This window comes from Pocillopora verrucosa, chromosome 9 (genome assembly GCF_036669915.1).
Source record: "Pocillopora verrucosa isolate sample1 chromosome 9, ASM3666991v2, whole genome shotgun sequence".
In the NCBI taxonomy this organism is placed as follows: Eukaryota; Metazoa; Cnidaria; class Anthozoa; order Scleractinia; family Pocilloporidae; genus Pocillopora; species Pocillopora verrucosa.
This window is the reverse complement of record NC_089320.1, coordinates 12,072,729-12,099,537: the sequence shown is the minus strand read 5'-3', so window position 1 is coordinate 12,099,537 and position 26,809 is coordinate 12,072,729. Positions and strand designations below refer to the sequence as shown.

The 26,809-nt window shown below is 39.9% G+C and overlaps 1 protein-coding gene across 1 annotated transcript in view; it reads right to left on the bottom strand.

Annotated features, from left to right (window-relative positions):
- Positions 1-821: 821 nt before the first annotated feature.
- The window catches only part of LOC131797059 (cilia- and flagella-associated protein 74), a 32,557-nt gene continuing 6,569 nt past the window's right edge, over positions 822-26,809 (bottom strand). The window contains exons 10-49 of the mRNA XM_059114676.2: positions 26,577-26,734; positions 25,790-25,820; positions 25,438-25,539; positions 24,641-24,733; positions 23,698-23,798; positions 23,521-23,593; positions 22,945-23,007; positions 22,444-22,521; positions 21,732-21,773; positions 21,498-21,616; positions 20,989-21,055; positions 20,792-20,881; positions 19,795-19,918; positions 18,106-18,155; positions 17,439-17,577; positions 16,949-17,074; positions 16,779-16,861; positions 16,480-16,602; positions 15,889-15,945; positions 15,261-15,454; positions 14,960-15,047; positions 13,965-14,138; positions 13,541-13,633; positions 12,520-12,837; positions 11,721-11,876; positions 11,091-11,230; positions 10,520-10,645; positions 9,861-9,970; positions 9,287-9,342; positions 8,848-8,967; positions 7,876-8,031; positions 6,644-6,785; positions 5,767-5,832; positions 5,569-5,657; positions 4,805-4,931; positions 3,914-4,038; positions 3,759-3,827; positions 3,457-3,522; positions 2,498-2,527; positions 822-1,866 (exon numbers count right to left, since the gene is read on the bottom strand). Coding sequence (XP_058970659.2) covers positions 1,747-1,866; positions 2,498-2,527; positions 3,457-3,522; positions 3,759-3,827; positions 3,914-4,038; positions 4,805-4,931; positions 5,569-5,657; positions 5,767-5,832; positions 6,644-6,785; positions 7,876-8,031; positions 8,848-8,967; positions 9,287-9,342; positions 9,861-9,970; positions 10,520-10,645; positions 11,091-11,230; positions 11,721-11,876; positions 12,520-12,837; positions 13,541-13,633; positions 13,965-14,138; positions 14,960-15,047; positions 15,261-15,454; positions 15,889-15,945; positions 16,480-16,602; positions 16,779-16,861; positions 16,949-17,074; positions 17,439-17,577; positions 18,106-18,155; positions 19,795-19,918; positions 20,792-20,881; positions 20,989-21,055; positions 21,498-21,616; positions 21,732-21,773; positions 22,444-22,521; positions 22,945-23,007; positions 23,521-23,593; positions 23,698-23,798; positions 24,641-24,733; positions 25,438-25,539; positions 25,790-25,820; positions 26,577-26,734 — 4,284 coding nt within the window. The 3' untranslated portion in view covers positions 822-1,746. The remainder of the gene's footprint in view (positions 1,867-2,497; positions 2,528-3,456; positions 3,523-3,758; positions 3,828-3,913; positions 4,039-4,804; positions 4,932-5,568; positions 5,658-5,766; positions 5,833-6,643; positions 6,786-7,875; positions 8,032-8,847; positions 8,968-9,286; positions 9,343-9,860; positions 9,971-10,519; positions 10,646-11,090; positions 11,231-11,720; positions 11,877-12,519; positions 12,838-13,540; positions 13,634-13,964; positions 14,139-14,959; positions 15,048-15,260; positions 15,455-15,888; positions 15,946-16,479; positions 16,603-16,778; positions 16,862-16,948; positions 17,075-17,438; positions 17,578-18,105; positions 18,156-19,794; positions 19,919-20,791; positions 20,882-20,988; positions 21,056-21,497; positions 21,617-21,731; positions 21,774-22,443; positions 22,522-22,944; positions 23,008-23,520; positions 23,594-23,697; positions 23,799-24,640; positions 24,734-25,437; positions 25,540-25,789; positions 25,821-26,576; positions 26,735-26,809) is intronic.

The following is a 26,809-nucleotide window of genomic DNA, read 5'->3' as shown; positions in this document are numbered from 1 at the left end:
TAATTACCCGCTCGCCTTTTTTTGATGACTATTGCCTACTGCTTTCTAAAGCTGTAGACACAAAAATTGACTGTGCTCTATTCAGTTGTAAAGTTCACAGCAAGCGGCTAGGGCACGTCAGTCAGTCACTCAGTCTGTCAACCAGTCAGTCAGCCAGTCAGTCAGTCAGTTAGTCAGTCAGTCAGTCAGCCAGTCAGTCAGTCAGTCAGTCAGTCAGTCAGCCAGTCAGTCAGTCAGTCAGTCAGTCAGTCAGTGAATTAGTCTGTGAATCAATTAGTCAGTGAATCAGTCGGTCAGCCAGTTAGTCAGTCAGTCAGTCGGTGAATCAGTTAGTCGGTCAGTCAGTCAGTCAGTCAATAAGTTAGTCAATTGGAAGGAATGGCTAACGCTCGTTTCGAAGGGCTAACGCTCGAAACGCCGGCTTCTCAGATCTTTACGGTGGCCAATTTACGTTATCAACTCAGTTGATGACACCAAGTAACCCCGTTATACTCTCCCACGGACGCAGCACCACAGTTTCTTTGAAAAATTACCCCTTTATGCAATCGGTCTGCCACTCAGTCAGTGAACCAGTCAGCTACTTAGGGCGTTAGTCGGCCAGAAAATCGGTCACCGGGTAAGCCAAAAAAGCAATCTGTTGGTTAGTCGGTGAGCCTGTCAGGCCGTCAATCGGTTAACTGGCACTGTCATCCAAATTGTCATTCAGACAGTCAGTAAGTCAGGCAGCCAGTTAGACTGTAAGTCAGCCAGTACATCGGCCGGATAATCGTCCGCACCTTGTTCACTCAATAACTCTGCACACAGAAATGAGAGGCATAACATTTCTTCCAAAGCTTTATTTTCACGCCTTAAATGCAGTGTCGTAAAAGCTTGTCACAGTTCGAAACACAGCGACACTAAAAACTGCGTGCAACGTATCAAACTAATACATTTGATCTTACCTTAAACAAATAAAGGTACAAATTTATACTGAAACGATTAACTATAATTGAAATACCGAATATATTCTATGATACAAATAATTACACACTCGAGTAAAATATTATCATCATTTCGTTTCCACAGCATGTACACTAAACATCGCGTTCAATTCTTTGACTGTAGTCCAATCACACGGACTTTAGACGCAGGGGTACAAAATTATACGCACAGCCTCGACAGGATGACCAATACCAGACAACTCACCAGTGGTGCGAATGTCCCGGACTAATTAAAAAGTGAAGTAAAACAAAACTAAAGTGATTCCGAATTACTCTGGACACTCCCTACGGTGGCCAATTTACGTTATCAACTCCGTTGATGACACTAAGTTACTCCGTTATACTCTCCCACCGACGCAGCATCACAGTTTCTTTAGAACACGAAATTCGTTTAAAACGCACACGTTGATTAGTAGTGAAATGACGCAATACAAATGGTAATGCTATGGTGTTGTTATTCATTCAGGTTGGGAAGTGTTTCAGTAAAAAATGTGATTATACTCGGAAGCCTGCATCAATTTCAGTTTTCAACGTGGTCGGTTTTCCAACCAAAGAAATACATACATTTTACGGAATTCACCAAAATTGGGCTGCTGTTCAGAAATAAAACAATGGCCTCAAATGAGTATTAAATAAGATTCTCCTCTAAATTAAATTAAATAAACCCCCGGACGCTTCTTAGAACGTTTTAAGTATTAAGAGTGTCACATTTCGTATGACAAAACTTTAAGAAGAGTTATATTTCACAACACGTTTGTAAGAAAGCTCAAGTGTCTTCCGCTAAAGACACCACGTGACCACTAACATCCGGGTCTCTTTGCTCTGTTGTGATTAATCCTTGAAGAAGGATCTTGTATTGGGTTGTTACGTCACTCTTTACTGTCAACTGTAATAACAAAAAAGTCGGACGAGAAAGGGTTAGTTTGCAACATATCACCATTCCCGGTTCTTGTCAAGGATATTATGAATGGTTACGATTGGAATGAATGTTGCAATGAATGGTTACGATTTTACGATTACGAAAACTCCAGCGTTCACCGGATGCTAGAGTTTGCGGGGGAGGGGGGGGGGGAAGTAGGGTGAAGGGAAAACCATCGTTCTATTGATTGCTTAAATCCCTTTGGTGGAAATAAAATGCTTTTCTTGAAAATAGCGCCCCAATGTTAAAAGGGTGATTATATATCTAATTCCCTTGAGGGTGCTGAACAACGTAACTGTTCTCCCGTCTCATTCCTTTGTCCTATGCCTGACTAAGATGTCTCTCGCTCAACCTGTATATCAGTAACCCGAAGAATTGACTGCTCAAAGTAAAAGCATTTTATGGAGTACCTGACCATTCAAACTCGCAGCGAAAAAACTATATTTCGTAATACAAAAACCTCGCGATTTTGCGAAAATGGTGTGTTTTGAATCACTTTCACCTCATGTTTTTTGAGTAAGACATAACCGGGAAGAACAAGCGAACGTTTAAGACAATGAATGTAACCAAAACTAAAAAGATCACACAATAAACTTACCATAGTACTGGTGTTAACAGGTTCATTAGGCTGTGACAAACAGAAAGGAAATTATACCGTTAACCGGAAAAGAAGCAGAGATTTCAATAACTTTTTCCATAAACGGCAGGTGTAATAGGCAGCTGTGCCGCAAGGCGAAACCCCGACACGAGACCCTTCTCGCAGGCTCAATAAACTGGAATGCGGTTCGAAAAGTGTGGGTTTGAGTTCTGGTCTAGCTGTTTATGTTGTATTTTAAGGCAAGATACCAGACTTTCACAATGGTTCTGTCTACCCAGGGGGTATCGGTGGGAACCCAGTGAAGAGCTGAGGGAGGGGAGGAATGTGGTACCTTCAATGAAGTTGCATCTTATTCAAAGGGAGTGGTAATACCCCAGTCGTAGTCTTCATCAGCATACGTTCAAGTTGCGTGGACAACTTGACGTGTAAGAGAGACTTACATTTTTTTATCATCAAATGTGTTCAGGCTGTGTTGTTACTTTTTTAAAGAGGTGAGGCTTTTAGACTTGGCAGTCATTCTACGTCTCCCTCTTGGGACCGCTTCATTTGGAATGGACTCTTATCTATCGACGACCATTTAATGTCCCCGGGAATAAAAATATTTCTTTTTCCTCAAGCAAACTTGTTTTAGCTGTGAAGCTAGACGTGCAGGAACAGGACGTTTATACTCAGGACCAAAAATGGTCGCCTCACTCGAAAGGGTTATTTACCGAATACACTACGCTGGAGATATTACAATTAGTGAAAGCACGAAGGTCTTGATATGAAATGACTTCTACGTTCTCATGTAATAACATTCATTTTTCCAAAAAAAAAGTTTGTACCACACCTTAATTTGAAACGGATAGGCTTTCAGAAATAAAAAAGGCACATGCCTATTTGAAGCAAGAGATAATCTTCCTCAAAAGACGACGTGCCTCTTTAAAAGAGGAAATGAAACTCAAGTGAAGAATACTTACATCATGCCCAGCTGGCGGTTGCCATCGAAACACAATGTTCTTTTTCACGCCAATGTCAACTCCCGCCTTAAGTAGCATGAATAAAACAATGCATAAATAAATAAATAAATAAGATATAAACAGCTAGCCAGACCTTCGTAGAACAAAATTAAATACGGCAACGCTCATAATCAGAAAAAAACTAAATATTACCAAATAAGGGGCGAAAAATAATTGTCAATCATGTAGAGTAATTTGTGCGAGCGTGGTACTAAAAACGACTGTTTTCAGGTACAGTGACGTAACAAAAACAACAAACAAACCTTTTGAGGCTCAAAGGAGAATCCCAGTTCGTAAGCTTCTTTGGGATTGTCGAAATAAAAGTCACTTGACTGAATGGAAAACAAACACAAAGATTAGTATTTAAAAAAATGTTAGGGTTTTCTATGGCGCATTAAAGGATGAAGTTTTTATGTACCTTTTTAGTTTGTATACTGGACTTAATACAGCCAATTTCTACGGCTCTTTCCACAGCCTCATATCCATCAGGAGTTGATACGCTCTTCATTGTTAGCAGAACTGTTTTCTGGATTGCTTTTCCCTCTAAAAAAAATTGTAGCAATGGTTGATGTTAAAAGTGCGCCACTCATGTATGCATACATTCACATGTACTAAACAACTCTGCGAGGTGGCTCTTATCGACAAGGGCGGGCTGAGCCTATATCTTAACCCTTTGACCCATAAGACTGACTGGCATCTAACTTCTCCTTACAATATCTCCCCTGAAACACACATTAAGGTTAAGAGAATTAAGGAAATGATCACCAGGTAAAAAAGTTCTTGATTGTTAAACAAATTCTCCTTGTCAGCACCTCAGGAAATGTATGGAAAACCGCATTGGGAATATGCACACTGATGTTAGGGCGTAAAAAGGTTAATGTATGCACGCATAAAGCGCGCGCAGGTCTTGGGTGCTTTAGGATGTTGGTGTAAAACACCAAGACCTTTACGAGCAAAGTCAAACCAACCTTCGAAAACCTTCACTTCAAGAGCTCGGAATCCCCAAACCCAACATTTGTCAAACCTGACAACTGGCTGTTTCCGAATCAGACATATCACAGGCCCGACACTTCACAGGCCTGACACTTGACCGAATCTTACAGTTTTCGAGTTCGGCAATCCCCGAACCTGAAACTCTCAAGAACAAAGGGTGCGAGGCAATTATTGATTACCTGCAGTTCGTAATAGATGAAGGAGAGCAACGGCACAAGGGAAATTTGATCTGATCAGCCAAGAACCACTTCCACCATAAAATGTAAAATACTCAAGAAAAATACTACTGCAAAATTTCTGCTTCTAGAACCCTGACCTTCCTCCTCCTCCTCCTCCACTTCCGCTCGTAACGACTCAGCTCTCGGCATCAACTCGTCCCAGCCCCTCAGGTACACGATATTTGGCCAGGCGCGGCCCAGTAGTTGAACAGAATAGGGCTGTTCCTGAAGTATGAACATCAAAAAGATACGGATTAAGACCATAGCAAGTTGTATTTGTCGTACAGTAGTTATAAGAACGTAACGAGGATAAGTGGAAATGTAGTAGGATATACACTGTGCCAATGATTTGCGTGTTATCTTCCAGTTTGGAAAAATCCTCTTTGAGAAGTGACCAACGTGACTATGTCTTCTTTATGTGCAAACACTCAACCCCCGCGAAGCCTCTCGACTTCATTCAAGATCAACACAGCGGTCAAACGTGGGGTATGCACGAGGAGAGAAATTTTGGCCCGCGCGCGCGCCAATTTCTCGCTTAGAATTTCAAAGAAAATATAAGAAACAAACGCTGTCTCGCAAAAAAAGCGGAAGAAAATCGAACCATCAATAGACATCTGTAAAAGGAAACAAAAGTGGAGGAAAGGACACCTCAAGACTTTTCGCACACAAGCACGAGTTTCTTGTTGATTTACTAATCTGTTTTGAGCTATACCGAAAAAGTTGTACGTTACTATGCATTGTGTGGTTGCTTGTAACTGATGTGAGACAACTTGATGTTGATAGCCTGAAAGCACGTCACCTAGTCATTACAACATTCGCACATGCGCAGACGTTTCCAAGATCACAATCTAGTCTTACTCACCCCGTTGTTTATCTCCACGGAGACTTCATCGGCGTAAAGCTGACTTGGGTGATCCGGGTTGAAAGAGATAGTGATCTCTTTAGACTCGCCTGTAACGTATAAAAATCTTACATGGGTCAAAAAAATTCAGTTAAAAGCCAGCGATTTGATGATGTTAATTATTCAGCTTGGTGAAATGTTCACATTTTATTCGTGTACCTGGGCCGATCACACCTTGAGCAGGAACACAGTCAAATACAGCCATCCCATTGTAATTCGACGGACCTGGCAGAAAAGAAAAGAAAATTTTACAAACGTATGATTGACATTAGAATTGAAACAAGTTTTGACTACAGGTGGAAGGAGTGACACAAACGTAACATCGCCTTTTCGCGAACAATCCTTTATATTGCTAAGTAAACAGTTTCCTCCACTAAGTATGACTGAAACAGTAAACTCGATTAAAGTAAAGAAGCATCCTTTCTTAGCAGCGTATATGACTTTATGGGGACTGTTTTGGAGTGTATTTGAAAGCGTTTACAGTAACTATATTCCGGCAGGGGTCGTTTACAAGCTTTCTCAGCTCTAAGTATCCTTTCTTTACCTTTTAGTGCACATGCGACTGAACTGCTGGAAATGTGCTAATTAGAGAAAGGTGTTCAATTTCTTTTCACGAGCGTGGGACGAAGAAAAACAATTCTGAGTCCCGATGAGGAATCGAACCACAGACCTTCGGATTCTGCCCTCCGATGCTCTAACACTGAACCATTAAGACTCTATGGTAAGCCAGGGTTTTACAAAAATTCCTACCAAATCCTAAGGTCTGAAGCTCTATGCCTCATGGCGACTCAGAATTTTTTCTTTGTCCTACGCTTGTGACAAGACAAAAGAATATTTTTCTCGTCTTTTTTCTACTTCCTTACTGATCTCAAAATGTACCATCTTTTTTACTCTGTAATAGATCAGCTGTTTCACTAGCACATCGACGCAGCACATCAATTTTTTTACAAATACCAGAAAAAAATTATTTCACAGCATCAAAGATAGCAACAGCAGTAAAAGCCGTAACTGGTAGCTTCCACAATATCAATCTAACCTAACGCGTGCTGTTGAGTTTCTGGCATCTCGCTAAACGGCGGAAGGAACCTGGGTAACACTTGCGCTCGGCTGTGACGTAATGGAGATAAGCTGTCAAGCTTCAGTGAATAGGTGATTGACAGCTCTGAAGTGTTAGATATCTGCAAGAAGAAATAGCCGTCAAAATCAGGAGTTATTCTAAAAATTGGCTGAAGAGGGTCCAGTTGAGCCTTTTCTTTAGTTTTAGGCCCTTTTTCAGAGAGGGGGCTCAAGATATAGGGTTTTCCAAAGGGTGATTGAACTTACTTGTATAGTCTAGTCAGTGAGAAAGTTAAGGGAATGGAAACACAAACAGAACGAGGCCATGAAGTTAAAGTGAATTTTATGCAACAAGTGTCATAACAATGTTGCTGTCAGGTATGTTTTCGAATACTGAGTTTCAAAAAATGGTTCTTTAAAACCTTGCGTACGTAACTTTTATGCGGCATTGTTTTTGCGATTTGCAGCAATCACGCAAAGCCGCGTTCTAGAATAAACTTTGCAAAATGGGTTACGACGAAAAATACTGTAGCTGTGTTCGATGACGTTTCCAGGAACAAATAAGAAAAATAGTAAGGGAAAGCCGTTAGAATTGCCACGTTATATTCATGCCAACGCAGAGAAACAACCTCATACTGAGACACGACGACGTCCTCTCGTTCCCGCTTATCTTTATTCTTTGTCATTGAAACGGGCGATGACAGATTAAATGGGAATGAGGTCTGGCTACCTTATTATACAATGATCCCACAAAATCACGAAAAAAAGTATCACGGGTGAGAAGTCGACTCAGCAGACTGTTTTAGAAACCAAACGTGGTCGCAAATCGGTTTCCTTAGATACATTTTTGCTTGAACCAACAGGAAAATAAATCCACTCATCCCAATAAGACATATTTCGCTCTAAAAGTTACATTTACTACATTACTCCACCACGCTTATTCAGCCCCAGTACTTGCGTCCTAAATCAATAGTCTATTTGGGTTAGTGCACGTAATGCCCAAGAACACAACATAGCGATTTCGCCCCGGACTCTAAAAGAGACCTCTTGATAAGTGCACGATAACCAGATATCAAGTGATCGCATCTCCCATCGCAGGTACAACTGCAAATTTATCAGCACATTAACCCTCCTGATACTTTGGAGGGGGTAAGGGGAGAAAAACTCTCTAAAAATATTTTATCTCATCAATACATTCTTCCTTTTTCTTACCTTAAAACTGGACGAGATCGTGTCACCAACTAGAGCGTCTCCTAAGTCCAGCAAACCATCCTCCACTGACAGAGAGATCACAGGTTGAACCCCCCTGCCCTTCAGTCTGAGGTATAGTGTATTCCGGGGGCACCGCACTTCTAAGACCTCATGGAACTAAGTATCGACGAAAAAGACAAGGCTCGATTAGAACAGTGCCCTTATCAAATAAGGGAACGTTGGCTTACGTGAAAAAATGCACTGCAAAATTGTCTCGACAAAGGTTGTAAGAGTTAACTTACGTGCGAATAGAAACAGCTTATCTCGAACCTCTAAGGCCACGAAGCAGGGCCCAAATTTCATTGAATTTACATCCACACAACAGTAAGAACAATTGGAATCTTGTTTCCAGAGTCCTAATTCCATTTTCCAGCGGTCGAGAAGAAGAAATGTGGTCTCATCGAAACAGAGGCCGCATTTGACCAGCTGTCTTAAAACGGTTTCTTTCTTAGTAATTTTGCTGGGTAACGCTGTTTTATGTTAACTTGATTTTATACTCGTTTAGTGGTAACTACACAATAAAAGGTTATAGAGAAAGATGGTTTTTTAACAGGTTATGTTGTCACGTTTAAAGCATCTAAACATAAAAAAAACATCAAAAAAGGCAAACACGAAAGGAAAATTCATCAGAAATTCAGCACGAAGACGATCGAAGCTTGACATCAAAACTTTACGAACAACATTCACCAATAAACTATGGGAACAAAGCCTTCAAACTCTATGGTCAGTCCCTCGGAGACTCTCCCTGAAGCCAATAGTTGAATGATAAATTTTAAAACTTCAAAATGAGGCTATTCTACCATGATAACTGGTTATCTGTGGTTAGAAATGACGAAGATTAACATGAATTGCAAATAAAAAACGCTCTTGGTTCTTCAAATCCTGATATTCATGTTCTTTCTCTAGTTTCACCCCACAAAGTCGAAATCTTACCTCTTTGGGAGCGTTAGGACCGAACGACACAATCACGGTATGAGTCGCTTGGGGATCCAAGGTCCTTAATGCATTCAACATCTGAAAAGGACCGTGAGGATCTAGTAACGAGGAGCTCAACTGAAAAGCGGAACATAAAAAAGAGAGTGTGTGACAATACTTAGCAACCGTGAACAAGTCAGTATAGAATTAAACAAATATTTTAAAAAAATGAAGACTTCTTAAAGAGCATATAGAACAAGCCCAGACAAGAAACACAGCGTTAAAACTCTTAACATCCATTACGTAGCTAGGAAGCAAACTCCACAGACTCTTTGGTCAGTTCCCTAGAGACTCTTCCTGAAGCTGAAAGTTTACTGCTGAATTTTGATACCAATTCGGGCTATTCTACCATAATTAATGGTAGCATTACTTTATAGCATTTGTTAGTGTTTCTCACCTTTATTGGTTCGTCAGAAATATTTTGAATGGTGAAACTTTTAATCTCCGATCGACCTTTGTAAAACACAAACAAGCAAGGAGAGAAATATAAGAAACAATACAACTATTAAAAACAAGAATTAAATCAAAAGGTCTTCAAAGTTTTGGCGTCAAGTTACGAACTGTAACACCGCTCACAACGTATAATGGATCACTAGAAAAAAAAAAACGACATTATTATTGTGAAACTTTTCCAATTACAGGTTCTTTGTTTTGATCCTTTAAATTGATCAACATTTAACTTCTCCCTATAATATCCATACATAACCCAGCAAACAGGTAATGAGAATACTCAAACTTATCAGGTGGAAGTTGTTATCTTGATCTGACAAAAAATTCTTGTGACTACTTTATTAGGAAATGTGTATTAGCTAGAGGGGAGAATTAAAAATCAGATCTTGGGAGTTAAAGTTAACGTGGACAACAGAATAACGCTGATGGATAGCTGACTGATGAAAAAATAAAGTTTCTGTAGAAGAAAATTCTTTCCCTTGACGCAACTCACGAGGACAACAATATATTTTTTATCTTACCAAGGGACACATTTGCAAAGTCCACAACAGATCTTCCACTGTCAGATACGACCACCAAATGGGGCCGGACGGCCGGACAGTGAACCTCTAGATAGATCGTGTTGTGAACACTGTGAAAGAAACAGAGAGAAACGATGTTAATATTTACGCACGAACATCCAAGCAGAAAATAATATTCACAGTTGAAGATCAGGTTTACGCCTGCGACACCAATAAAATGTTTTCCAACCACACCAATGCCTTTGTGAGGTTTTTCACAAATTTCACTGTTCGCATTAGTCGGGTAAATTGGCACTGATGTCCTGGATCGAAATAAAGTTTAGTTGCTTCCAACTTTGTTATGCCCGAGTGTTTGACAAAATCATAAGTGTTTCGGTGATATTTTCTTCATGAGGACAATTTTTGATGCTTGTAGGAACGAAAATGCATCTCGTCAACGCCTTATCTTGGAGATATCTCTAAACTGAGCCAAGAAGCGGTGAATAGCTTGAGAAAACGGCGCAGTAGTTAATGCATTGTAGAAGACTCGACCAAGATACCTTTAAACGAAATTCTACATGGCTTAAGGGAAGTTCTACCCCCTATATTTCTTAACAAATTTGTGACAGCGTTAATGCAGCTCAAGGGCATCTGCTAAAATCTCTCCTGGAAAATCTCACCTGCATGACAAAGAGTTAGGCTCAGTACATCGCCCAGGGGCTACGAAGCAGGGAACTAAGTATCTGGAGAACGCATTCTGATAAGTCCTGAGTAAAGCCAAGTGGGCTGACTCGTATTCATTGGACCTGGAAGACAACAAAAAACAATTTTTTTAAACTTATTTAAACATCTTCATCCATCTACTTTTACTCTTTCGGCTTTATTGACTCTTGCGGTAATAAGATGCTCATAACACAGCCTACATTCGCAGGCATGGGACACCTAATTGGAACACCTCTTGCTCCTGTTCTCCCTTAAATCAACCGTTAGTTTTTCGTCATCCATGCTAACGAAGGGCTAACGCTCGAAACGTCAGCTTTAGGAACTGTTTATTATGGGAAGTTTACATTATCAACTCAGTTGATGAAATCAAATTATCTTGTAACACCCCCCGCCCGTCCCCCCACAAATGACACAGCACCACAGTTTCTTTAGAAACTGTCCCCTTAATTAATATGTAGTTTAATGTTCTTTGGGCTGGGTATTTGCCCTTCTGATATGGAATTTAAGTGTAAGTTCTTGAACACCCACCCGTCAATTACATCAGCGACAGTGAAAGTTTTGGTTGGAGTCTTTGTGGTAGCGGCGAGGTTGGTGTTGCTCGGCGTATTTCCTCGCTTCGGTGATGCCTTGGCACTCTTTCCAGCCTGAGCTTTGCCACCTTTCTTTTTCTGTTATAGCAACGAAAAGAAGAAACGAAACAATCAAGCCGAAAGCTACCCAGTTTAACTTACGTCTGCGGGACATCCTCCGCCTCTTTAAAAGTATTCCTTCAATGACAGCCTCAGATACAAAGGTTATAGAAGAATTTTTTTCAGTGGCTACAAAAGTTGCGCACTTTGAATGGAGGCCTTCCCCACGTAAAGAATCATCAATATCTAAATACGCAATGGAGAACCAAAGAACTCCACACAGCTGGATGTTAACCTGGAGCACAAAGTATACCTACTTCCCTTTGGACAGGATGCTAGTGCATAGCAGGTTACTCCCCGAATTTCGCCAATTTTCCAAATACTTTGCCGATTCCCTTTTACATTCCGCCCTACGCAAAATTCAATCCAACCTTAATGTAAATGACTGCACGGTTGATACGAAAAAGCATTCATTGTTTGTCGCGAGCAACGACCTCAAGAGCGAAAAGTTACCAACAAGGACCCTTACCTGTCCTGTATTTTGCTCTTGAGGCTTCTCTGGAGGTGACGCTAGTTCCAGTCTCTTCCTTTCAGCCTCAGCTTCTCTTTCCATCATACGCACGGCCTCTTGTCGCACCATGTCTGGATCCATACGAGGACTGAAGGTCACATGAACAAGGCAGCGCTAAAACAATAACGGACTTAAGTGATCAAACAGAAAGTGAAAAAAAGGCGACTTGGCAGCTGCAGTCTAGCAATCACAGTTCAACAAGAGATTAGGCAAATGCAGTGCGACTTAATTTACTGTAAATGCATACTAATGCATTACACGTCTGTCGAAAACCTCTCCGCAACAATGCCTTTTTGTCCGAGGCATCATCAATAGCACTGATGGCAATGTAAAGTTCTCACGTTATCCTTTGTACTTATAGTTAATAACAAAGATCACCTCGTGCAGCAATTGTGGTTAAATTCAACAAGAAGTTGGGACGTTAGGGAAAATCTAGCCTGAGCAAAATCGCTATGCGGAGGGTACCAAGAGTCTCGGATCATAGAGCTTTCTTCTAGACGTCAAAAGTATCTTCTTTTATGCGTAACTCCAACTCTAGCTCTAACTCCAACTTCAACTACTTTCGACTACGACTCCAACTACCTCTGATTAACAATTATTTGCCGAGGGAGAAGTGAATATTGTTGAATAATCCTCGCGACGAAGTGTCTTTTCGTGTCCTTCAGTGTATTTTAAACAGCGTATCGAGGGGAAGAGAAGCGAGAGCTGAGGGTAAAAAGGTTGAAATCCTATAAACAAGAAATAACTTTAAACGTACCTCTCCCGCGTTGACAGTGCCTACAGCTGGAGACACAGTCAGGGGCGCATCAGCAGGGACCATAAATTCGAATGACGTGGGGCCCACCTCTACAATGGGTCCAGAGCCAATTCTGGGCACTGGATGGGTGAATTCATTTGCGCTGGTGTGCGAGTTGATGACTTCAATGTGAGCCGCGCATGTATCAGAGACAGCTGTGGCTTTCATTTTGATCACAGAGTGAGAGAGTTCCAGTGGAGGAAGGACGCCCACTGCTCTACAGTGAAGTTTGAACTCGCGGCCAATGCCAGTCTTACAAGTGAGATCAAACTCATATTCCTACAAGAGAGAGAAAAGAACGGTTTTGACCCTGTAAGAATAGGAATCTTACTAAAATAAAATCTTGTTACCAAATGAATATCCTTAACTACTGACTTTGGCAAAGAAAGCTTGTCAAAATTATATTTAGTAAATTATATCTTGATCTACGGATGATATTCAGTAGAGAAATAACCTCGCAAGTGAGGTTCAATCAAAGGGACTGCAGAAATGAACTTTGTAGCTTTTATACGTGGATCATTTCTTAACTATCAAACGTGTCAAAGAAAATTTGTCGGGGTACAATTTTTCATCGATATCTGCGCTAGGAAATTTTCGTCCTTGATAAGTCATTGACATGTTAGTGGCCCAACCAAATGAAAACTTGTCGCACGTATCCAATTACACTGCCATGGGTAAAATTGTAATGTGAAAACTTATCAAAGACAATTGGCTAGTACATACACGGCTTGGTGCATTTCGATTGAGTAAAAACAGCCGATCAGAACAAAGAAAATATTAGTAGGAGCCAACGAGAAGGAAAACGCAAAGTGACCAAGTCACAAGTGGTTTTAGATTTGCTTCTGATCAGTTGATAGAGTCGCGGGAGTTTGTTTAAACCTAAAATAGGGCGAAGAAAAGCAAAATCAACATAATCTCGGATCATTTTAGACACTTAATTGAAAGTCACTCTCACCACTGACCGTTCTATTACATGACTCACTTTAGCTTTTTTGGCGTTGAACATGATGTCCACATCAAAGCTCTCCAATGGCAGCAGGGTACCGAATCCATCATTAGGCTGAACATCAACCGTCTGAAGTATTAAAAATTACAAAGCTATGAGATATCGGCGCAGAATACTGGGCATTAATGTTTAAGAAAAGGAATGATACCAGGAGTTTTTATTTAAGATGACAATCCGAAATCTCTGCGACAGAGGTTTAAAGTTAGGATCACACTTCAAAATCTCTGAAAAATCTTAAGCTCTGACGCACATCGGTGATTGCAAATAAGTTGATTTTCTTTCATAAGGATGCACTGTTAGGCAATAGTCTTCCTTGAACTAAATTTAAATTCTAATAAGTTTTGAAGTTTTCCGTATTCCTAATTGCAGTCGCAACAGAACAGATGAAAACATTACTCACATCAGGAACTCCACAAAATCCGAATTGTTGAGGTAATACAGACTTGTTAGTTAAAGTCACTGTTCGTCTCACTGACTCCAGCACTGTGCAGAAACCAAAGTCAATCGCTTGAACGTTGAACTCGATATCTGATGACGTCACTATCGCTCTTACTGTGAACGGAACTGGCCGCGTCTAACAAATGAAAAAAGAAAGAATCTATTTAAGCGCACAGCGACACGAAATCTCACAAGAGAGGCTAACATTGTCACACGCATGCGTACATCAACTACAAAAAAGTATAAAATGTCACGAAACGTCGCATCCACTGCGAAGAGTTGCAAATCATGTTATTTCTGTACACATTACAGAAGAAAAGCAGTGTAGAGGAGTATCACTCGCAAGTGCACGCACTGTCACGAACCTTGCACAAGAGTACAAGATCACCACATGTAACATACAACACACAGAAAAGAAATCCCATAGCAGCGGTTTCAAAAACTCTTTTCATAAGCGACTGTCGTTATTGTAAATGACGGCTATGCTCGGTTAACCCTTTAACTCCCAAGATCTCATTAGTAATTCTCCTTACTGTCTGCAATACAATTCTTGTGATGTTAGTTTGGAGAATTTGGAATTGGATCAACCAATAATCCCCTGATTGATATTTTTCTTCATTCTCATTACTTGTTTGCTTGATATTGTACTGATAGAGTAGGGAGAAATTCTTTTTAGGTCACTAGTGAGACTTAAAAGGTTTAGGGGCCGTAAGGCAAAACCAAAACACGAAAGCCTGCTCGTAAGCTAAACAGACGGCGGTATGAGGCCTTATAGGTGGCAGTAGACCGCTTGCAACCGGATGTTATTGAAATCTGTGCCATTGCCCAAGAATGAAAAACGAAAATCAAAATTTTCTGTCACAGATTGCTTTTTCTTGGCTGTTAATTTACCAAGACCAAAGCGAAGGCTGAAGTAAATAAGAAATTAGTTAATTAGAGAGTGCGGAGTAAACTAACCTGATCTGCGACACGTACGACCATAGGTGCCTCAAGCAGTCTGCTCTCTCCGTCAAAGTATGTGGGACAGTCATCTGGCAGAGTTTGTCTAAAACACAATCAGGCATATAATGGTCAACAACCTCTTACAACTAACCACAAAGCAGTGCAGGCTAAATAAATTATGGGAAAAGAAAAGCAAAGAAATCACAAGTAAAAAATAAGTAGAAAATTTCAGTTTGCAGCATAATTTGTTGTGCCTATGGTCAAAGTTGTAGCTCTTGTCAAGGTTCACATGGCACTGAAGTTAACTCCCTCTTACCTTGGAAGGAACTTGAGCTGCGCAGAGAACTGGGACTCAGCTTGTATGTAAGCTGTCTTGGGAAGCAGTTCCAAGTGATTCCTCAATTCTTTACAAACTTCAAACTTCAGTCTGAGAGCTGAAGTGGCTCTATTGTTGACAAGTATTGCATCTTGATATAGCCGGTCGTACATGCACATCTTTAAGTCGACGACCTGATGAAGGAGGAGGTCGATTGATCGAAAAATATTCAGGCAATTCTGGCAGAGAACTGTATTTTTTTTAAGGAAAAATTCCACCCAGGCTCAGCTTAAAAGTTATGAATGTTTCTAACTAACCCTAAAATTTCTGAAAAATATCAGAAATATAAATAAATATCGAAACCTCTTAACCCTTTGAATCCTAAGAGTGACTAGCATCTAATTTCTCCTTACAATATCATCCCTCAAAAACACACATGAAGGTCACGAGAGTAAAGGAAATGATCACCAACTTAAGAAGCTCTTGATTGTAAGACAAATTCTCCTTGTCTGCACCTTAGTAGACGTATGGAGAACAGTATTGAGAATATGCATACTGATGTTAGGGTGAAAAGGGTTTATATCCCGAACAACATCCAGAAATTTGTGGGAGAAAAATGACGCGTTACCTCTCTCTCCACCCAGACAGGAACATCGATTCCCGTTCCTCGAGCTCGGATCACTATCTGCAGACGAACAAAAATAGAAAAAAAATAATACATCCGCAACATTGGCCTATTAGTATTAACAGGGTACTGTCTCAGTTGGAACATCCAAAGGGACACAAACTTTGCTCCCGACAGAAAAAAAAGGCTGCTCTCAAGGCCTTTGTCACTATTTTCAACTCCATTCAGGGGACACTTTTACAAGTCAAGGGAGGTATCCCCTGAATGGAGGTTCCACTGAAGAAAGAAGTTCGAAAGCATCATTTTAATTGGGGCGACAACACAGGTATCTACCCTATGACGGTGCAGTTTTGTCAGGATAACTATAGTCAGTAAATGAAATCTGAATTGAACGAACTGCCGCTTTTACAAGGAGTCTAGAGTAGTCAATAGTTTATGAGCCCCATTACAAGCCTTTTGAGCATCGATAAACATACGTAAATCATTAACTTTGGAAAAGCTTAATCGCTAAGTAATTTCCTTTCATCAGGCAGAATGAAACCGAGCAACTTTTCAACCTAAGAGGACGGTGTTACACACAAAGCTTTCACTTACTGGGGGTGAGAGAGGATCTGAAAAGGATATCTCAAACTCGGCGAGGGCATTGCCTGACTTGGTAGGATTAAATACCACTTCCACCTGGACTAAAGAAAACGGTGCAATTTCTCCAGAAGAAACCTGTTGATAGAAGAAAAAGAAAATATATAGCTAAACTACGAAGACACATAAACTAAACCTAGTTGGCATACTTGGTCTAGGATCATAGCTGTGAATCTTAAAATCACCCTTACGCAAACAACTCCAAGATATATAAGTTGTCGTGACAGCACTGGAGGAAATACATATATATTCACCTTTCCGACTCTGAGACCTTCTAATATAGAGGTTTCTGTAGGGATTGATGAGATAGTCTGAGGTGCTGCTGAGGTCAGATCAACTGATATATGAAAGAAGAAAATATATAGTCAAAACAGATATGCTGGTCATGAGTTTTGGTATTTAATTGATAAACTACACCACAAACCATCTAGCTGGTCTCCAGTCTCTTCTGCTGGGGCGAGAACTTCGCCTTCAGTAGTTGCCAATCCCTTCTCGAACTTAACAGCACTACCAGATCTGGGCTCTAGGGCCTTCTCCGGGCTTTCGCCCTCTGTAAAGAACAACAAAAGTTATAAAAAACAGAAACAAACAAGTGACACCAGACGTGTCTCTGCTACAAGAGCAACGTTTTTTTGATACCGAGCCGTATCAAAGAGATTCTAGCACCTCTATCGTTTGTTGTAAACGTTAACGAAGAGGACTTGTCAACGAAATTGTCACGACAAACTTAGTTTATTAAGATTTTCCATAACCCTTATTCAATCATTTTCCTTGGTAGTGTCTATGTCGAATCATCTATAACAGTGGCACTGTCGTGAGCTCAAAGTACATTTTGCCACACGTTTTGTTTTCTCTCGGCATAAAAACAAAAGTGATCTGATATAAACGTCGACATACGACTTGGGCCGGACTACCTTGTTGAGCTGGTTCACTAGGAATTTCTGTTACACCAGCCCCTTGAGGTTCTTTTGCGTCTTCTGCCATCCCCTCAGGGGGAACCTGTAGCTCCGTCGGGTTGGAGTCTTGCTGAGTCACATTTACGTCCGTTACAGTCTAGGAGACAGTCGGGGAATATTACATGAGACCTGTATAAATCATCTAATGATAAACAAAAACTGCAAATTTACGTTAAATTTCATTACAAAATTGGCCCTCTGAGTCTGTATGGCTGTCAGGTTTCGACAACATAATACCATTGATCGAAAGGCGATACAAAAACACTATCAAATGATGAAAAATTGCCGTACAATTCATTTTTGTGTTGCGCCATCCTCTACACAGACAGTCAGTCTCACCAACTAAAACAAGGGGGGTAGATTTCTAAAGAACCTGTGGTGCTGTGTCAGTGGCGGAGGGTAGAGGGTATTACAAGATAATTCAGTTTTATAAACTGAGTTGATAATGTAAATCGGCCACTGGAAAGAGTTTCTAAAGCTAAAGTTTTGAGCGTTCGCCTTTCTTCGACGAAGAACTAAAGCTCGAAACTTCAGCTTAAGAAACTCTTTAGGTTGGTCAATTTACATCATCAACTCAGTTGATAAAACCAAATTATCTTTACTGAAACAAAAGAGTTCCACATACCATTCCGCCGATAGAACTCAGCTCTGAAGAGGAGAGCGATCTCGCCAAGCCTGCGAAAAAGAAGAGCAGAATAATTGCTTCACTTTTCCCTTGAAAACTGAAAATTTCTCTTCCTTTCTCACTATCACGTAGTAAGAAAATTGTCAAAAAATTTCAGTAATATCATTTTCTTTAAGCTTTGACACGTTCCAAAAACTCCCATCCCTTTCAGTATAAGCGGGGATTTAGGCTGATTAGAATATGTACAGGATTTTCAGTAATAGCACATTTTAAAAGACAAAGCAGACGGGATGCCATTTGTCACGTTAGTGTTGCGCGCTCTCTTTGTTTGGTGCTTGACTGTTACGTTAGTAATGCGCGCTCTCTTGATTGTTTCTTAGGTTAGTGATGCAAGCTTTCTTTTTTAGTGTTTGACTGTCATGTTAGTTACAAGTGCTCTCTGTTGAGTGTCTGACTGTTACGTTAGGAATGCGCGCTACCTTTGTTTTGTGTTTGATTCTTAGGTTAGCAATGCCCGCTTTCTTTTTTCAGTGCTTGGCTGTTATGTTAGCGATGCGCGCTCTCTTTTTTTAGTATTTGATTGTTACGTTAGTTAAACGCGCTCTCTGTTGAGTGTCTGATTGTTATGTTTGTGATGCGAGCTCTTTTTGTTTAGTGTTTGATTGTTACGTTAGTTAAACGCGCTCTCTGTTGAGTGTCTGATTGTTATGTTTGTGATGCGAGCTCTTTTTGTTTAGTGTTTGATTGTTACGTTAGTAAGGCGCGCACTCGTTGCTAAGTGTTTGACTGTTACGTTTGTGATGCGCACTTTCTTTGTTAAGTGTTTTATTGTTAGATTAGTGACACGCCCTCTTTGTTACATGTCTGATAGTTACGTTAGTGATGCGCTTTCTCTTGTTTCGTTTTTTGATTGTTACGTCAGTGATGCACGCTCTCTTTGTTTAGTGTTTAACTGTTACGTTAGTAATTCGTGCACTCTCCTGAATTTTTTTCAGGCCTTATTTTCTCTACTGCCTAAGTAGTGCACATCACTGCGAAGATCACTTTCATTCATGTCGTGCACTCTTTGTTTGGTGTTTGACTCTTACGATAGTGTTGCGCGCTCTCTTTGTTTAGTACTTGACTGTTACGTTAGTAATGCGCGCTACCTTTGTTTGGTGTTTGATTCTTAAGTTAAAATGATGCACGCTTTCTTTGTTTGGTGTTTGACTATTACGTTGGCGATGCGCGCTCTCTGTTTAGAGTTTAATTGTCACGTTATTGACGCGCGCTCTCTTTGTTAAGTGTCTAACGTTAATGAGTTCTCTTTGATCAGTGTTTGACTGTTACGTTAGTGATGCGCACTCTCTGTATTAAGTGTTTGATTATTACGTGTGTGTCGCAGGCTCTAATTTTTTAGTGTTTGATTGTTACGTTTGTGTCGCACGCTCTATTTTTTTTAGTGTTTGATTGTTACGTTTGAGATGCACGCTCTCTTGAAAGAACCGCGGCGTATGAAAATGAAAAAGTGCCGCTGGCACGGTGAGTTCTCGTCCTTTGTAAGCGCTCGCTTGATTGCCTTGAATATATGGGCGTATTCTAACGTTACGCCTCGACTTTGACAATCAAACCCAGTCTTCTCAGCTTAGCTTGTGTCATAGACTAACTTCAGATGAACATGGCTTTTTAAACGAAACTGAAGTGAAATACCTGTTATCTTTCTGAATGTAAATTGAGTTCCTAACGCTCCATTATTCGTAACGTTTATAATTCTCTTCCTGGTTTCTCCCAAGACTTGACTTCCAAATTCAACTTCGGTGACATCCTCTGAAATCTGAGGTACAGTTTACATTAAAAGCCGACCTACAAAAGAACTCGTTGGGCAGAATTTCTACTGAGATTCACAATATACAAAGCGATCTGCAAACCATAGTTAAGGCTGTGACATAGGAATTCGTTATACAATCTAAACAACTAACAATACTATTAGCAGTAAAAACATCAGTACAGGGGTTTTTTAATAACCTTATAAAAGGCAGCTGTGCGCGAAAAGGGACAGTTAAACGAAATCCAAACATAAGGGCGTACTCGCAAACTAAAAAGACGGTGGTAAGAGTCTCATGGGTGGCGGTAGACCGTTTGTAACCAGCTCTCAATGAAGCCCCTGCACTGAAAGATCGTTTTCGATTGAGTGTCGGAAGTCAAAACCAGTACAATCGAACAGTGACACTTCGATTGTGCTGGTTTTAATTCAATCGGCCATTATTTCAAGATACTCAGCGCGGGACCTTTTTTATAGAATCAAATACAAAACAATAAGTAAAACAACTGGGACTCGTCCGAACTTTTTCCGCGCTTGAAGCTGCTTCACGCTTTTACTTAAAGATCTCATTTGCTTCTTGTAAAATTCTCTTCCGTCCAGGCTGCGCCTTCCTAATTGAAAGGTGGTAGGTTTCACTCGTATTGGGGGTATTCGAAGTTCTTTTTTTCCGAGTATGCCTGTCTTTCAATGAATAACATCATCTTTCACTTGAGAATCACCAGGCATGTCGTTGTGAAGTAAAACAAAAATGTGTCTCAATTTGATGTTCATCAGCTCCTTAATGTATTTTCCTTTGCTGTGAGTGGCTATTGTGAAAGCGTTGATGTGAGTTTTACGACAACTATAACTAGATAAGAATTACGGGAAAATGCTAAAGAAGAGTACCTGACATTTCTTTGTGACACATCGAATTGGAACTGAAAAGGGTCCTGTTTGGGCAAGGAAATCTATGTGGCCCACCAAGTCTTCATTCAGCTGTACAAGGGTATAATAAGAAAAAAAAACACTCGTTCACAATGTCACGTTAACCTTTCCATGATATCAAAAGAAATCAACTCACTATGTAGGCTTTTGAAACTCACCATTGGTTTGAAAGTCACTGCAAAATCACAAGTCAGACCAGCTGACATCACTCCTGGTGGATCGAAACTAATGAAACGTAAACGAAAACAAAATGTTTTGTAGGTGTATTTTCATTGCCGAGTAAAAATCAACTTATGGTTTTGGTTCGTGTAAGACAAGTTATCCTAATCGATGGCGCACTGGAATCCGCATCGAGGTGTCCGAGCATGAACCCTGGTCTGTATGCTGTACTCCTGATACTTTATTTTCACAAATTTCACAGTCCCTCTCTTCCGACAAGAGCATAAATGGGTCACAGTGAACTGGCAGTAAAAACTGTTAAAATGGTGGGGGATGGGGAGAGGATGGTAACCTGCGATCGACTCGCATCCTATCCGGGGGCAGTAACAATCCGCTGAGTCTCTTTACGATACAGATACTGTGATACACTCATGCAGCAATACGAACCGCTCTCGAGCGCAATTTTTTTTTCTTTTCTAAGACGGTAATAAACAGGACATTTACTTACAACACTTCGATGAAGTCTTTCAGGATATGAGACATGCCAACATATTTGCAGTAGTTCTGAGTGTATGATATGTTTGTTAAAAGAATTTTCTTCTTATAGGATTTCCCGACGTCAAAGTCCTAGAGAAAAAATTATTACGCATGTTTCAGTTGTCAAGCAGCTGGTTCTAATATTCTCACAACCACTGAATCATTGTAATTGGACAATAAGTCACTTTCCCGCCGGTACACACACCTTAAATACGATGACCTCAGGTTTACTGTAAAAAGCACAACCCTGCAGAGAACAATAGGAAGAGATTTATCAGCTGGAACGTTTGTGAGTCAAACTTGATTCCAGTTTCGGTCGTTTGAAATCAGTCAGGAAACCCGCTCTCTTGGATGCTAACGCAGAAAATAACTTAGCCATGCCATCATATTTCAAATCAATGATAAGGCCATAGAGAAAGGCCTCTGAGTACGAGATGAATTTCAAAATAATACTTAATAATAATAATAAAAACAACGAAGAGGTAAAAATATACCGCGCACAAATCGCGAAGGACTATAAGAGAGATAACAAATTTAGGGTTTCTTCCTCTCTCGCGGTCCCTTCCTCCAGTGCGCCCACTTTTTTGCAGAAGAGAAACGTTTGGGAGCGAGGGAAGCATTGTAGGGTTAGTCTGAATAGAACAGAAAAAAAAACCAATATGCACCTGTCATGTTTTGACATTAGGCCTAAAATTTTTCTAGTTCGTTATTTTCAGTCCTTTTTAATTCTCCCGATCCTCAGCAATCCTTGCTCCTTCTTAGTTCATTTTTGTCCCTTTTGGTGTTTTTCAGTCTTTTTCAATTAATACTTTAGTCTCCTTCAAGTTTGGTTCGTGTACCACAAAAAGAAAGACTCTGTCAGTAAGTCGTGAGGCAGTTCCAACAAGTTAGTAACAATTCCCACAATGCACACAAACCTTAAATTCTCTTCCAGCAGCTACTTGTTTCTGAACAATCCCTGCTCTCTGTTTCATGAGAGCTCTTTCCATCATCTCCTGTAAAAAACATCGAATTAAAAAACGTCACCAAATAAACTCTAAAATAAAATAATTGATTAAAGTAGTGGGTAAAATTCACTCTGAAAGGTGACTCGGTACAATCGGAACTCAATAAGTTGGTGAAAGCTTTAAATTTTTTTCGAAGATTTAGGCTAATAACATCCACTTCCTCATCCCCAAATGTTTGTTTAATTTTTCAGTTTTTTGGGTGGTATATCCAACAGAATATGAATGAAAGGACAGAGAAAAAAGAAACGGGAGGCTTACCTAAAGCGTTCTAACCTTTTTGAACGCATTAGCCGATGCATGTGTAATGACTTTCTTTTCAATGAACGTTAAAGAATTTCAAAATGCGAACTGATATTTTTTCCTCTATTAGAGAACTCAAGATCTAAATAACAGCTGTTATCAAAGTTTTACCTGTTCCATTTTACTAGGAATGTGAGTTGCAAATTTAAATCTGTGCTCCTTTTTCTCAGATGCCTGAAAAATATAACACACAATTTCATTTTAACCAACAATTTTCAAATTACTTCAGATTAGTCAGTAGTAGTGTTACTTAGGCAGGCAGGGTAAAATGCATATATTAATGAACGGCGCAGTAAGGCCTGATTAGTCTCTAGTGATTGCGCGTCTTTAAAATGACGGTGTTAAAACCAAAAGCAAAGTAATCAAAACCGCCACTTAGAACAAAGGAAAATAACACATGATGCCAACGAGAATGAGGGTATAAACAAGCAAATTGCCTAAGGCGCGGGAAAACGCGAGTGAAAATAACATGCTTGGTTTTAGTCTAGCATTTGATTGGTCGACAGGTTGGGACAAGCTTTCCGTACCAATCACAGACCGTTGTGAGCTACACCTAAGTAACCGCCGATTATTTTTGTCACTCAATTGGAAACTGCTTTGTTTCCTTGCGTTCTTTCTAGTTGTTGGGGTGACTGGGGTTTTGGTCTTCAGAAAAACAATACAAAAAGCACATAAAAAAAAACTAACCTTATGAACACCCTCTTCCCATAGTCCCCTAAATTCTGGTTGGGCCAGTTCTTCTCCTTCAGCTTCTGAATCACTGGATAAATTAGATAAAGATAATGATGGTTGAAACTTGATGACAGAGCCAATACAATATGCTGATCAACATTAAAAGACAGAAGTATTCTATAAGATACTAACCCTTCCTTGGCTTCATCTCTACTTGTCTCTCCATACGGGGAAAAATCATCTTCGTCATCTTCTGAAGATACTGCACCAAGCTTTCCTGGTGTATGTTGACCCTGAAAGCAATCACAACGGCCAGTCAAAAGAAAGGAAAATACCTATAAGAGCCAATGAGAACTCAAAATAAAACCAACCAAACTGCACAAAGCGCGGGAAAACGCGGGCGACCAAGTTGTGATTGGCTTTAGCATGGCATCTGATTGGTTAAGCAAGTGGCGCAAGTTTTCTGAACAAACACAGAGCAAAGTGGAAAATAACTTTGGATTACTTTCGACGCGCAATTGAACATTGCTTTAACAGTGACTGATGTTGCGAAAGTCAAAGGCATTGTCACCGCCGTCTCTGATGACGAATTCCGCTTACGTTGGCAAAACTTCCGTCAGATGTCAAAATTGTTTAAGATATTTCAACTTCCTCCTTCCTTGGGAATTTTAAATTGAAATTACCTTTACATCGTGTATTTCTACCAGAGCAGAAGAGTTTCTTACAAGATGAATTCTGACCACAGCACACCAGTTAGCGAGGAAGTTTTACTAAAAAGCGCAGAAAAGACCAAAACCGCACGAGAAAAAAAAACTTAAATAAAAAAGTTTCATGGCAGCTACTAATGTCCTTCAATATCATTAGACCGTCAATCTTTGAAGAGTTACTATTTTTCTCCCCAGAAAGAGAACTTAGACAGAGTATACTATCAAATAAGACATCACTGACAAAATGTAAGAATTCATTGTTTAAAAAGTTTTACACTACTAGGATCTTCGCAGAAATGACATGATTCTTCAGCCGAATCTTTAATAGCTGCTACATTTACGTTTAAACTTGTTGCTATGGAATCACTTATTTATTGTTAAGTCTTGTGTTCCTTTTTCTGAATAAAGTAGCTTAGTGCTATCCCTACCCCTGTATCTTCCACATCTGCACTGTACTCCACAGAAGATGATCCACTGGTTGATTTGAAAAACTTTGGTTTGGGACGTCGCCTGCTTATCCTCTGTGACAAATATAGATTCTTGTGATAAATTTTACTAAGTTTGTGACAAGTCTACCAGTTCTCTCACAAATAATGTAAAAAGGCATATCTATAATTCCATTACACAGTTATTTTATGACACATGTATAAGGAGCAACGCGCAAAATATGAGATCGCAATGTCATTTGCATGTGCCTTCCACAGATAGACAGATAATATGGGTTACACTCACTCTTCCCCTACTCGAGAGTTTAACATGTAATACGCACGGACACTATGCTCAATGTTACTGTGGTAAATTTCCAAGCAACTCACAAAATATCCACGCGCTGTGAATATTCCACCATCGATTGAGATAAAGATCAAAATGAAATAATTTGCTGTGAGGCCGCGAGAGTTGTGTTTCACTGAATCAAATGGCTGTTGTGTTAATGTTTACTAGCATATATTACGCATCGCTTTCTTGTTTCGAATAACGCCTTTCGCTGACGGAAATTGATAAAAACCTCTTTCAGTCAAACTTAGAAACCTTTGAGTAAGATTGATGCTTTGGCGAACAGCGAGGATATTGGTCTTTTATGATTAAAATTTCTACGGCATTAATAAACTTCATTAGGAAACCACCGCCCTGAGCTAAAAGAGATGTAAGTGAAATCCTTATATCCCGGCCAACACCCTGGTATTCCCACCCTGTCCCATTATTTTCTCTAGTAAATTTACAATACCTTCACCCTTTCTCTTTGTTTTTCTGGCCATAACTGAGGTTGCTGTTGATAGCGCTTTTTCATCTGTTTTTCCTCTTTCAATATGTTTTCAACAATTTCAACCTAAAAATGGAAAAACGATGAGCCACAAGGAAGACAATGTAATTTAAAATATAAACCAAAAATTTGTGGTCCTTATTAAGTACAGCAGGGTTGCAGGGGTTTAAACAGTCAACTTTCTGCATAAGCGGTTGCCGATAAAGTAATACACATATAGGCTGCTGTGCCTGACAGGTCTTAGAGGCGGCCGGCAATAGACCGCCAGTAACTAGCTTTTGTTGAAACCCCTGCAGTTACAGTAATTTCAAGTTACCTGTCGCTCTCGCTGCCTTCTTTCGTATGCTCTGAAAAGAAAAGCATATGAAGTGTGTCAAAATTAAATGTTATAGTAATACACTTACAAACTCTTAAGAAGGCAAAGCTGACCTCTTTCATATAAAAGCCCCTCAAACAAGTATTCATTGACAAATCTGAAGGCATACTGTTCACAATAGTTAAGCAATATAGTACTTTTTCCATGCCTAGATAACCTCATTGAAACACAACTGGGACTGAAATACTTAAAAAAGTTGAAGTGAATCCACTTGTTTTCTCCAGAGATTTGAACGCTATTGTAGCAATGAAAAGCTTTTCAAGTCGACATCTAAGGTATCTCTTTAAATTAATAATTGAAGCATAAACAAGCTGTAAAAAAAATCAGGTAAATGTTACCAACCAAAAATAACACAAGTAAAGGTAACAAAAAGGGAAAACAGTCTGACTTTTGCCACTGCTTATAGATGATGGGTATAACTGAATAAAATGAAGACCATGCTATCATCGTACAGGATAATTTGGTTTTATCAACTGATTTGATAATGTAAGTTGACCACCGTAAAGAGTTTCTTAAAGTAACGTTACCCTTCGTCACAGCATATAAATAACGAAGGGCTAACGTTCAATACGTCAGCTTTAGAATCTCTTTACGGTGGTCAATCTACATTATCAACTCAGTTGACAAAACCAAATTATCTTGTCAACGACGCAGCGCCACAGTTTCTTTAGAAACTTATCCCCTTTGTTCATTTATTGCCCTACAGTTTTCCATGTTATCTACTCACTCTTTATCCTTTTCAAACTGTCTGATCCTTTTTCTTCTTGTCAACTCCTCATCGGGATTTAATCCTTCAGCAAAAATCTCTTGTCTTTCCTGCAGTTCCTCCTCTTCTTTTTCCTGTCTTAACTTAGCATCACGGGCTTGCAAGGCCCTGAGATTTTCCTACAAATCATACATAATACCTATTTATAACCTGTTAGTACAGACAATTTGGTTTATCGACCGAGTTGAGTGTTT